Source organism: Pteropus alecto, unplaced genomic scaffold (assembly GCF_000325575.1).
Source record: "Pteropus alecto unplaced genomic scaffold, ASM32557v1 scaffold44, whole genome shotgun sequence".
In the NCBI taxonomy this organism is placed as follows: domain Eukaryota; kingdom Metazoa; phylum Chordata; class Mammalia; order Chiroptera; family Pteropodidae; genus Pteropus; species Pteropus alecto.
This window is the reverse complement of record NW_006436812.1, coordinates 6,947,338-6,958,524: the sequence shown is the minus strand read 5'-3', so window position 1 is coordinate 6,958,524 and position 11,187 is coordinate 6,947,338. Positions and strand designations below refer to the sequence as shown.

Here is an 11,187-nt window from a genome sequence, read left to right as displayed (position 1 = left end):
GCCTGCGAGGCCCCGCCCCGCCAGGAGCCGACTGGAGAGCGGCGCGCCGGGATCCGATCTAGGGGCGCGGGGACCGCAGAGCTCGGGGCGCGGGGGGAAGGAAATCCGAAGGAGGAGGCGGGCTGGGGTCGACGTGGGTAGGGGAGCCGACTCGGGACTGGGGGCGGAGCGGGGAGCTCCATGTGGGGTCCGACGCTGTACCGTATCAAGGGAGATGCGGGGCAGGGGGCGATGTGGGGTCCGAGCGACTCGTGCTGGCGGACAGACGCGGGGCCGGGGACGACGTGGGGATGGAGAGGGTGTGCGAGGAAAATGGGTTAAAGAGAGGTTGCCGACTGAGGGGAACAACGCATGCAAGTAGAGGGATTCAAGGCGTGATGGATGAGAAGGAGACTGGAATTTCGGGCGTGAATTAGAATGCGCAAGAGGTTTCAGGCGGTGGGGGACGCGCAGAGCGTCCCAAATGCTTCCTAGAGGCGCGGACGCGAGCGTCTGTGGGTTCACTGAATGGTGGGCCAGGCGCAGCAGGGCAGGCGGCGGAGGGGCGCTGGCGGAGCGGCCCCCACCGTCGTGCAACTCACGCACTCATTTCTGCCTCGCCAGAGGCAGCCCAGCCCAGGCTATGCACTTAACAGAAGTGGACTCTCCGGCTGTCACTCCACAAAGCATCTACGAGTGTGTGGAAAAAAACACAGTTTTATGGAAAGTTAAAAAGGCTCTTTGTACACGTGGGAATTTCACATCAGTGAGCTGGTGACTAAATTCTCACCCTTTACACTGGGATAGATCCCAAACATTAAGGATTTAAGCGTAAATAGGAAACGATCAGGGACTAGAAGAAGATTTGGGTAAGCTGTTTAGAGTCTTGGAAAGGTGAAGGCATTTCTAAACATGGCCCTAAACTTTAGAGGCAAGGCTGAGAAATTCAACTAGATGGAAATCAAAGCTTTCTGCAGAGCAAAACTACCTAAGCGAAGTCAAAAAACAAGCCATAAACTCTGGAGGACATCCATGTACCTCATATTACGAAGGACTAATCTTGATAAGATTAATATAAAGAGTTCCTACAATTCAGTTAGAAAATAACCTCTAATACAAAACGATCTGGGAATATTCCTGGGAAAAAAATGCAAATGAATAGGAACAGGCTTCAATCTCCCTCCTTAGAATTTGTAAGGCAAATTAAAAAGCACCCAGACACCTTTTTCTCTTTCACCTAACAAATCTGTGAGGATCAAAGAGTTTGATCAAACCTGAAGGGCCAGACTGTGAGCCAACAGATATTCTTATGTTTATTGAGCCTTGGGGAATTCCTCTTCGGAGATGTTCACAGAAGTGTGAACTCAGCATGCACTCAGATCTTGGTCATGGGGAGATGGGCCTATACTGATTCAAAAACTATTATGATATTGCTCTGAGAAGATGTGACCTCCCCCCACCCCAAAAAAAACCTATTATGATAGGGTAAGTGCAGAAGGAAACTGGAAAGCTTCGTGTACTGGTTGGAAACAGCCTACCAGATTCAGCTTTAGCTCAGAAAAGGAAAGAGCAGAATAATGTGTTCAAAAAGCTGCCACTTTTGTAGTGGTAAAAACAAAAAATACACATTTTATTTGCATGTTTCAAAGACATAGAATGACTGGAAGAATCCAGCAGCAGGGACACCGATTGACCCTGGGGGAGGGAACCATGTAGCTGGGGGAGGAGGTGGAGAGCTATACTTGTTTGTACCATTTGAACTTTATACTGCGGTTGGGGATGAAGGTTTATTGGAGGGGAGAGAGGGGAAGCTGACCCAGCAAGCCCAAGGTCATTGAAGGCTAAAGAAGAGGAGTGGAGGGTGGAGACCGAAGGAGGAAGGAAGCCCAAGGTGTGAAGCACAAGAAATCCTTTGTTCCTTTGGAATCCAGACCGGGCCATCCACACCCCTGGCAGCAGGGGGGCTCTTGCGGTTCTCAATTTAAAGGGACAGAGGTCAGTTCTGGATTTTGCTGAGCTGCGATTTTAGTGCATTACGCTGACCCAGAGTTATGCTGGGGACAGCAGCTTTGGTCAGCACTGGGGACTGTTCCACCCAAGCCCCATCCCCTGCCCTAAGCTGGGCTCAGAGATACCCCTACCAGGGCTCCTCATTCCAAGGGCATCCCCTAAGTGTCACTTCAGTGTGAGATTCCTGTTCTCAAGTTCTTTACCAGGTAGGAGGGGAGGCAGCAGACACCCCCACCCCACTGCTCCATCTGGGGTGCTAGTGAACTTGTAAATGGACAGGGAGCCCTGGACTGGAGTCTAGAGACCTCTGCTAAGTAACAATGTTAGCAATGGAAAGAACCCTAGTACCCACTTTGAGGGGCTTCATTTTGAGATGGGAAATAGGTCCAGCAATGAGTGGATGGGCCCTGGCTAGAGGCTCTTGCATATGCACAGTTCTGTATCCTACCTCACAGCATATAGAAAAATGAATTGCAACTAGATCAGATGGTCAACTGTCAAGAATAAAATTAAAATGTTAAAAGAAAACTTAGAATACATCCCTTAAAATACAGGGGTGAAAAATAATGTCTTAAGCAGGAAACTGGGAAACCATGAAGGAGTAACCAAAGTTACTTATTTGGCTACATTTTTAAAAATGTTATGTAAGTATAAAAAATATGGAAGTAAAAAGGATAGAAGTCATCAATTAAGTCAAAAGACAAATGGGAGAAAATATATGCTCAGTATATGATAAAGAATTAATATACTTAAGATAGAAAGAAAACTTACACATTGAAAAAAAGACAACCCAAAAGAAAAATTGACACAGGATATATACAGGCAGTTTACAGGAGAAGATGAGAAAAGATGCCAATGACGTGCAACATATAAGCATATGAAATGCTGCTCAATCACACTGGTGTTTAACATGTTTTAATACAAATTAAAACAAGACACTTTGTCAAAAGCAGCACAGGTAGCCTTCTAGAGTTGCAGGGAACTGGCACCTCACGCTCTGCTAGTGAAAATGTGAACTCCCCAACCTTTTGAAGGTTACTGTGGCAACATTAATATGTAATAGAAAACACAAAGATCTAAAGACAGATACAACAGTTTTGGCTGCATAAGTGTTTATAGTCACAGAAACTTGGGAACTCTGTGAGGGGGATGGGTGAATAAATTATAATTATAGATATACTATGAATTTTTACAGAACTTTTAGGAAGGTCTGTGGGTCTTCTGAAGGAATATCAATCAAGTGGAAAAATCCAACTGCTGGATAACATGGATACATCCCATTTCCAGACTGGAACACCCTCAAGTCTGCTAACTAGCTCTGTTAGTATGGACCAAGTGAAGTGCTCCCCATCCAACCAGAGGGGAGGGCTGTTAGAGAAATGGGGAGACACAAATTTTTCCCATAGACAGTCTGTGTATGGCCACAATGAGCATTATTATGTTTGCTTTAAAAATTTTGAAGGCTTACAAAAGCAAAAAAGAAAAGAAAAAAAGAAAAAAAGCCACTATAATTCAATTTTATCCAAACAATTGTTGGAAGAGGTGCAGCACTTGGATTTTAGGGACTCCTTCAAGGCCGCTCCATCTACCCAGTGGCAGAAAAGGAAAAAGTGCTGCCATTCTTCCCTCTTACTGCCCTTCCCCTCCCACCTGCCTCATCACTTGCTCAAATCAGCCTACCTTCCTTCATTTTTTCCTTCCTGGTTACCAGAAGCAAGTAGTGCCACGGCCCTTGACCCAGCCTCATCTCCTATCACTTACCTTTCAGCTAGAGGTAGGTACTCAGCCATGTACACATTATGGAAATGATTGAGCCCTCAGGCACCTTGGCTGCTCTCTCACCCTACCTGTTCTCCATAACCCACCCTGACTCCTCCAAGTGCTTCCGGTGTGCAAGGCCCTGTGAGGACCCTAGGTCAGAAGGAACTCCTCCCTCTGTCTGCTCATGGCCTCCAACTCTATAGATGTGCCGTGTTCTGTCACCCCACCCCACCCCACCCCATGGCTCATTTTCTGAAGGAAGGAGCTGGGTCAAACCTTATGTGGTCCAGCAGGGAGGGGTGGGTGCAGACAGTTACTTTTCCTCTTTGTCCTAATGCCCCAATTTGTCAGCATAAACTAGACCAGGGTGCCTAGACATCTGAGTTTCATAGGAATAGATTCTCCAAAAGTTTTGTGAAGAACATAGGATTTCTGAAGCTCTATTTTACCAAAAGAGCTTTTTGGTGAAAGAGAATTTTTCTTAAGTCCAACTACCATCTATTATTATCATTTCATAAAGGAAAGGCATTTTCGAACCAAAAAAGTAAGAAGTAGTACATACTGTTAGAAGCAACAGACTACCCTTCCTGGCTCCTCCCTGCAGTTACCTAAGCAGAGGTTAAAAAAAAAAAAAAGAAAAAAGAAAAAAGTCTAACATGTCTAAAATTAGAGTTCCAAGAGATCAGGAAAGAGAGGAGGGAGAAAAAATGTGAAGAAATAATAGTCAAATATTCTCAAATTTGGTGAAAGACATTAACTTACAAATTCAAGCAACTCAGTGAACCCTAAGAAAAATCAATACAAAGAAAACCACACCCAGGCATATATCATAGTCAACTACTGAAAACCAAAGATAAAATACTGAAAGCAGCCAGAGAAAAATGACATTCAGTGGAACAATTGGCATGACTTACGACTTCTTAGCAGAAATAGTAGAGGTCAGAAGACAGTGAAATGTCATCTTTAAAAAGATACTGGCATAAAGAAAGAACTGTCAATCCACAATGCTATATCCAGCAAAAAAATCCTTTAAGAACAAAGACAAAGGCATTTTTAAATAAAAGAAAACCAAAAGAGTGTTGCCAGTTGAACTGAATGACAAGCAAGAAGGACACACAAACACATCATCATCATCATCATCATCATCACCACCACCATGAGGGTAAAGAATACAGGAAACTTTGGGAGGTGATGGATATATTTATGGCATATATTGTCAAGATGGTTTCGGTTATATACTTATCTTCAAACTCACCAAGTTGTACACATTAAATACGTAGTTTTCTGGATATCAATAATATTTAACCACTGCTTTGGTACAAATATCAATATAATCCATGCTAGGTTCATAATTAATATGTTTTTTCTTCTGATTTTAACATAAATTGACATCATACATGTCCACGGGCCCTGCATGGGGAGAACAGTCGGGATGGGGCTGCGGAAGGTAGGGTGGCGGTGGGTTCAGTCGGGTGGAGGTAGATGGGGAGGGGGCCTGAAACCTGCCGCCTGTGAGCTCCCTCCGCCCACCTTATCCTTCCTCCCTCCACCCCTCCCTCTATCCTTCCGCCCCTCCTCTCTTTCTTACCTCCGCCCTCCGCCCCTCCTCCCTTTCTTTCTTCCCTCCGCCCCTCCCTCTGCTCTCTGCCTTCCCGCGCACTCCTCCAGCTCTCAGTCAGAGCCCGCGGGCCGGGTGTAATGAGCGGCCTCTTAAGACGCGCGGTGCTTGAAGGGCTGCTGTGTGGCCCGCGGGCCCTGGTCCCCAGCCTGCTCGTACGCCCCAGCTCAGGTGAGTCGGGAGAGGGGGACGGGCGGACGGGAGGTGCCTCCCAGCCTTTGTTGGCGCACGTGCGGACACGACGGGGCGGGGGCGCGCCGCAGCAGCCTGACTTGTCAGGGGGCTTGGGCACTACGCCAGGGGAAAGTGTGGGGGGCTCTGGGGGCACAACTATTCCGAAAGGTGCAGGCTGGAGGGGCGCGTTCCCGCCAGGACCCAGCCAGAGCCCTGCATCCCTTCCCCACCGCTTATTGCCACCCAATCCCCACACCCGCCGCCCACCACCCAAGGTTGCTTCGGGGCAGGGGGGCCCGGAGCAGGAGGAAGCCAGAGGCCTAGTGGCCACATTGGGGGTCCTAGCCGACCTGGGGCTCCTGAGGGGGGCGGTCATTCTCAGCAGATGAACACTCCCCACGGAACTACTGTCCTTGAGACATTTACCTGACCCTGTGTCCGCATAGCTGTACCTGTTTGGGGTCCAGGGTCCGTATCTGTAAGGGGTCCTATGCCCTAGCTGAGAGCCAAATGTCATGGTGTTCCAAACGCTGGGAAAAGCGAACTGCCATCTTCCAAGACACAAGCAAGCTGGTAGCAGGCCAGGCTAGATAGCGGGTCCCTAGGCACTGGGTTTTGGGGTAATAAACAAGCCAAGGGGGCTTCCTTAGGTGGGTCTCATTCAGTCCTGAAGAGATGTGCTGGGCACCCACTGCCTGCTCTCCAGCCCAGCACAGGTTCATTTTCCTCCTGGGGATGAGGAACAGCAGCTACAGATATCTCCAGGGATGCTGGCCCGCCCCAACCCTACTCTCTTTTCTGTCCTAGTTGTCTTTGCAGGATTTTGCAGGATTTTGCAGGACGTCCAGACCCTGGGCTCCTCTCAAAAGCATTATTCGACCCTGGACCCAATGTGGAGGTTCTAACTCTGGAAGTGGCCTGGAGCTATAGGAGGGTGATGCAAGCCTCCCATCTCCTTGGCTGTGTTAGGGCAGGACTCAATGCTCTCCTTGGGTTTGGAAGCAGCCAACCTTGAAATCCCACAGCCACAGAGAGTTTCTGCCAGGCCAATAAAAGGGTATGAGAGGAGGAGCCCTCCAGGTCTCCCTTCCTGCAGACAGGGATCCCTCTACCTTCTCAGTCCCCAGCTCCCTTTTGTCTTGGTGTTGAGGCCCACCTGGTGGGGAGAGTGCACTTCACTTCTCCCTACCTCCCTACTCTTCCTTCACCTCAGACTCAGAAGATGGGCTCTGGGTCCCTGGTAATATGGCAGGTGGGGGTTCAGACAGTGTCTATGTCATCACCCCCAAGGTTAGGAGTCAAAAGTGAGATCAAGAGTTGTGTTTTCATTCCAGCACAGCATCTCTAGGCCTCCCTGGGCTTCCTGGCTCTCTAACATGGCTTCTCAGGGGACACCAGCTCTATCATGGGCACGTCTGCCACTGCCTAGGAGGAGCAATGGCCCCTCTGACAGGCTGGAAGCCCCCAGGAACCCACAGCCCTGGGTGTCCCTGACAGGCAGCACCATGCTGCACAGTTCTTGGCTGTGGACACCACACTTCTTCCCTCCAGAGCTGCTCTGGTTGGAGGCAGACACTGAAGCCCAGATGATACCTGGTCTCTGGCAGGGAACTCAGGTCCGGAGATGTAAAAGAGTGAGACAGCCACACTGACCTTTCCACTTCTCCTAAAGGAGGGCCCGCCTGGACCCAGGAACGGACCCTGGTTGCTGTGAAGCCAGATGGGGTGCAGCGGAGGCTTGTTGGGGATGTGATTCGGCGTTTTGAGAGGAGGGGCTTCAAGCTGGTGGGGATGAAGATGCTACAGGTACCAGGGCTCTAGTACTGTGGGTATCCCTAAGGGCATTAGGGGGAGGGCTTCTCACAGACCTCAGGTCCTCAGCCCTTCATGTCTCAGCCCTGCCTCGGGAGTGTCCTAGTGTTGGCAGGAGGGGGAAGGAAGGCGAGGTGGTATCTGCCCTGCACTGCTGTAGCTGGTGTGCCAGCCCATGTAGGTGTTATCTGTAAAGTCACTGCCCCAGTGCCCAGTGGGGTTGCCTCTCCAGGGGCCCCTCTCACCCCTCCCAATGCCACCCAGGCACCAGAGAATGTCCTTGCTGAGCACTACCATGACCTTCGGAGGAAGCCCTTCTACCCAGCCCTCATCAGCTACATGAGCTCCGGCCCTGTGGTGGCCATGGTATGTTCTGGCAGGGGTGGTAGAAGGGGTGGAGGGCCCTGGACTGAGCTCAGAGCTGCTGAGCCCTTGGTGATCCCCACTTCTCCCAACCTTTATCTCTCTGCTGCAGGTCTGGGAAGGCCCCAATGTGGTCTGCACCTCGAGGGCCATGATAGGACACACTGATTCGGCTGTCGCTGTCCCCGGCACCATCCGAGGAGACTTCAGCATCCACATCAGCAGGTACAGGGGCCCTGACACACTAACCCACTGGGAGCTGATAGGCCAGCTCATCGTCTTGCTGGGGCAAAGGTAAAGGCAGAAGAGACTTAATGGTGGGACATCACACCTATTGTTTGCTAGTTCAATTTTTTCAAGGTCTTTTCACACACACTGGAGATGATAAAGCATTCCCTGCATGTTATGTCCTCTGACATCATTATCTGTTATCTGATTCTATCTTGCCAGACACCCCAAGGGATCGGTATGGGAGGACTGGTGGGAAAAGTAGGCTTCTAGTAACAGTCTGGGCTGGTCCATGAGGTTGTGGATAAGAGGCTGCGGCCAGGCTGGAACCTAGTTTCCCAGCTCCCCTCTTCTTTTCCCCTCTATACAATCACCCAGCTTGCTCCCTAGATAGTAGAGCAGCAGTCCCTAACATTTTTGGCACCAGGGACCGGGTGCTTTTATGAGAATCTAATGCCTGATGATCTGAGGCAGTGATGCTAGCGTTGGAGAGGGGCTGCAAATACAGATGAAGCTTCGCTTGCTCCCCTGCCCGCCACTCACCTGCTGTGTGGTCCGGTTCCTAACAGGCTTCGGATCAGTACTGGTCTGCTCTGCGGCCTGGGGGCTCGGACCCCTGCCGTAGGGGATCAGCAGACTGTTCCCAGGACTCCCAGAGTGCATGTTGAAGCCTGTGTCTTATCTCTGCCTCCTATCACCCGGCACAGGAATGTCATCCATGCCAGTGACTCCGTGGCGGAGGCCCAGAGGGAGATCCAGCTGTGGTTTCAGAGCAATGAGCTGGTGGACTGGGCAAACGAAGGCCACTGCAGCAGCTTCAACCCAGCCTGAACCTCAAGCTGCTCTCAGCCATCCCAGCATCCACCCAAGACTTACTACCTCTATACACAAGAACTTGAGCCCACCCCCATGCTCTGAGGATCTGTCCCAGACCACCTTCCTGTCCACCTTCAGCCCACTCCAGCCCGCAGCAGTTGAGACAACTTTGTGTGCCTTTTAGTATCCGAAGCCATCAAGAGATTGTACCAAATCCTTTCTGTACCAAAGTGCCAGACAACCTTTCCAGTGTCTCTAAAAGTGGGTAGTTTGACCTCCCTCCCCCAAGACAGGGGGGGACATTAAAATTCACTGTGCTGTGTATAGGAGTGGAGTACTCATTACAGCTAGGTAGCAGTGAGGCTTTCATGCAAAGCTGTAAGTAGTTTGAGAGTAGAGATGAAACTTACCATCTTACACATCAGTAGAGAATCAATAACTGCTGAATGTATGACTTAGAGGTCCAGAGACCTCCATCTGAAATTTGAGGAAATCTAAGCTGGCCCAGGAGCTGGTGCTGTCCCAAACCCTTCTTGATCTGAAGGAGGAACTGCCTGCCTTGGGAAAGGCTGGAGGGTGGCAAGAATATGGTAGCTGAGATCACCCCCAGGGCAGAAAGCCTGGTGATTAGAGCCCCCTCACCTCTTCACGGTTTCAGGTGGCCATGTGGCTGAGGCTGACTGAACTGCCTGGTGTCTTCTTGTTTTCACCTTGACACTACATCACGCCCCTCACCCCTGGTCACCAAGTGACCATACTCACTTGTCACAAGTACTGGACACTGCACATCATTATATCTGCTGAGGCTGACTTGGTCTTCATTTTATTTTTTTGACTTCTTGGTGATGGATGCCCTGGGCCTAGATTCACAGCATTTATCATTTCCTGTGCTTGCATGTGAGGGCACGGATGAAGTACCCTGACCTTTATCGGCCTCGAAAGGGGTCATTTTAAGAACTGGCACCAGGGCTGGCTACAGGAGGAGGCAAAAGCCTTTCTGGTTTTCCATAGCTTTTCTGGGCTGAGTCTCCTTCCCTCATCTTTTGTGATATTTATGGAAGGGAGGTGTCCGGGAGGCACAAGGGCATTTAAATGCTGAGCACCTTGCAACCAGCTGTTTTAAATGCACTCCCGGGCCAGCCTGCGAGCCTGACCTCAACCCTGAAACTGAACGTCCGTTGTGTCCGGCTGGCTCCGACCACGGCACTAATGACCAATCTTGTGAAAAGGACTTAATATTATGGAAGGTTTAGAGGCCCCTCACACAGTCTCAGCCGCAGAAACAGGCCTGCAGGGCTTCACCTGCACCCCCCGTAGTTCCCAAACTGACCAGCCACAGTCCCAGCAGGCTGTGCGACCGCAGTGAGCGGAACGTCCTGGAAGAAGCTGGGAGGTCTGTGGGCGGGGCTAGCGGGGTGGGCGGGGCTCCTAGGAAAAGCGAAGGGCGTCCTGAGAGGGGTCAGGCCTCTGTGATCTGGGCGGCAGCGAGGGACTAGGCCTCTGGATCCCTGGGCGGAGCGGATGTCTACGGGTAACGTCACGAGAGTGGTTCCTGTTGCGAGAGTGCCACTCCAGAGGCGGAGGCTGGTGATCTAGTTCAGCGCTGGTCCTTGCTGTCCTCGCCGCCCCCGCTCCGCACCCACCGCCATGGCCCAGCCGCCACCCGATGTTATAGAGGACGACTGTCTCCCTGAATACCACCACCTCTTTTGCCCCGACCTGCTCCGGTGAGGGCGGAGTTGGGAGCTGCCTCGGGAGCGGGACCATGGACTCTGGGCTCCCGGGGCAGCAGGGCTGGGGACTGGAGGCACCCGGAGAGTGGGACCGGGGATTCGAGGCGCCCAAGGGTGTTTTGATCTTTGCATTGGAGAGAGCACGATCTGTTTGGCTTGGCCAGAAATGGTCGGTATTCCCAGTGCTAATCCTGGGAGGGTGGGAGTGAAGGGCAGGCTGAGGAAGGCTTGTAAGTTTTGAAAAAGTTACTCAACTGATAACTATATAAATAAAAAATTATAGGTTGAAATAGGTTTTCCCAAAGACCCCAAAAGCCTAGGAATGCTGATTTAAAAAGGAGCATTTAATTTTCTCTCAGAAATCGTTCACATTCCCTGTTAATCCAAATTTGGTAGAAGTGCTCAGTGCAGAGGGTCAAAGTCCTCCTAGAGCTGTTGGCTTCCCCTCACTCCCACAGTTAACAGTGATATTTAAGAGCCCTTTGTTTTCTTTTCTCAGGGGCAAAGTTGCTTTCATCACAGGCGGTGGCTCTGGGATCGGGTTCCGGATTGCTGAGATCTTTATGCGGTGAGCACTGCTGTATGCTCTGTACCCATCCCCCCACCTCCCCTACTGACCCTAACTCCTCATTGCATGGACCCCGCTGGATCCTGGGATTCCTGGGCAAGGTGCTGGTGGGTGTGGGAACCGCT

At 50.7% G+C, this 11,187-nt stretch overlaps 2 protein-coding genes across 5 annotated transcripts in view; both read left to right on the top strand.

Annotated features, from left to right (window-relative positions):
* Positions 1–5,385: 5,385 nt before the first annotated feature.
* Positions 5,386–9,571, top strand: NME4 (NME/NM23 nucleoside diphosphate kinase 4). Of its 2 annotated transcripts, none has more exons than XM_006914026.3 (5): positions 5,386–5,539; positions 7,215–7,348; positions 7,619–7,720; positions 7,830–7,942; positions 8,653–9,571. In XM_006914026.3, the coding sequence occupies exons 1-5, from the start codon at positions 5,449–5,451 to the stop codon at positions 8,774–8,776; spliced, it is 564 nt and encodes a 187-aa protein (XP_006914088.1). In that variant the 5' UTR covers positions 5,386–5,448; the 3' UTR covers positions 8,777–9,571. The 2 variants fall into 2 exon arrangements, with proteins under 2 accessions (XP_006914088.1, XP_015446481.1); XM_015590995.2 differs by lacking the exon at positions 5,386–5,539 and adding an exon at positions 5,935–6,599.
* A 623-nt stretch (positions 9,572–10,194) lies between these two features.
* The window catches only part of DECR2 (2,4-dienoyl-CoA reductase 2), a 13,656-nt gene continuing 12,663 nt past the window's right edge, over positions 10,195–11,187 (top strand). For all 3 annotated transcript variants that reach the window (XM_015591197.2, XM_015591196.2, XM_006914025.3), the window contains exons 1-2: positions 10,195–10,488; positions 10,994–11,062. In XM_015591197.2, coding sequence (XP_015446683.1) covers positions 10,409–10,488; positions 10,994–11,062 — 149 coding nt within the window. In that variant the 5' untranslated portion in view covers positions 10,195–10,408. The remainder of the gene's footprint in view (positions 10,489–10,993; positions 11,063–11,187) is intronic.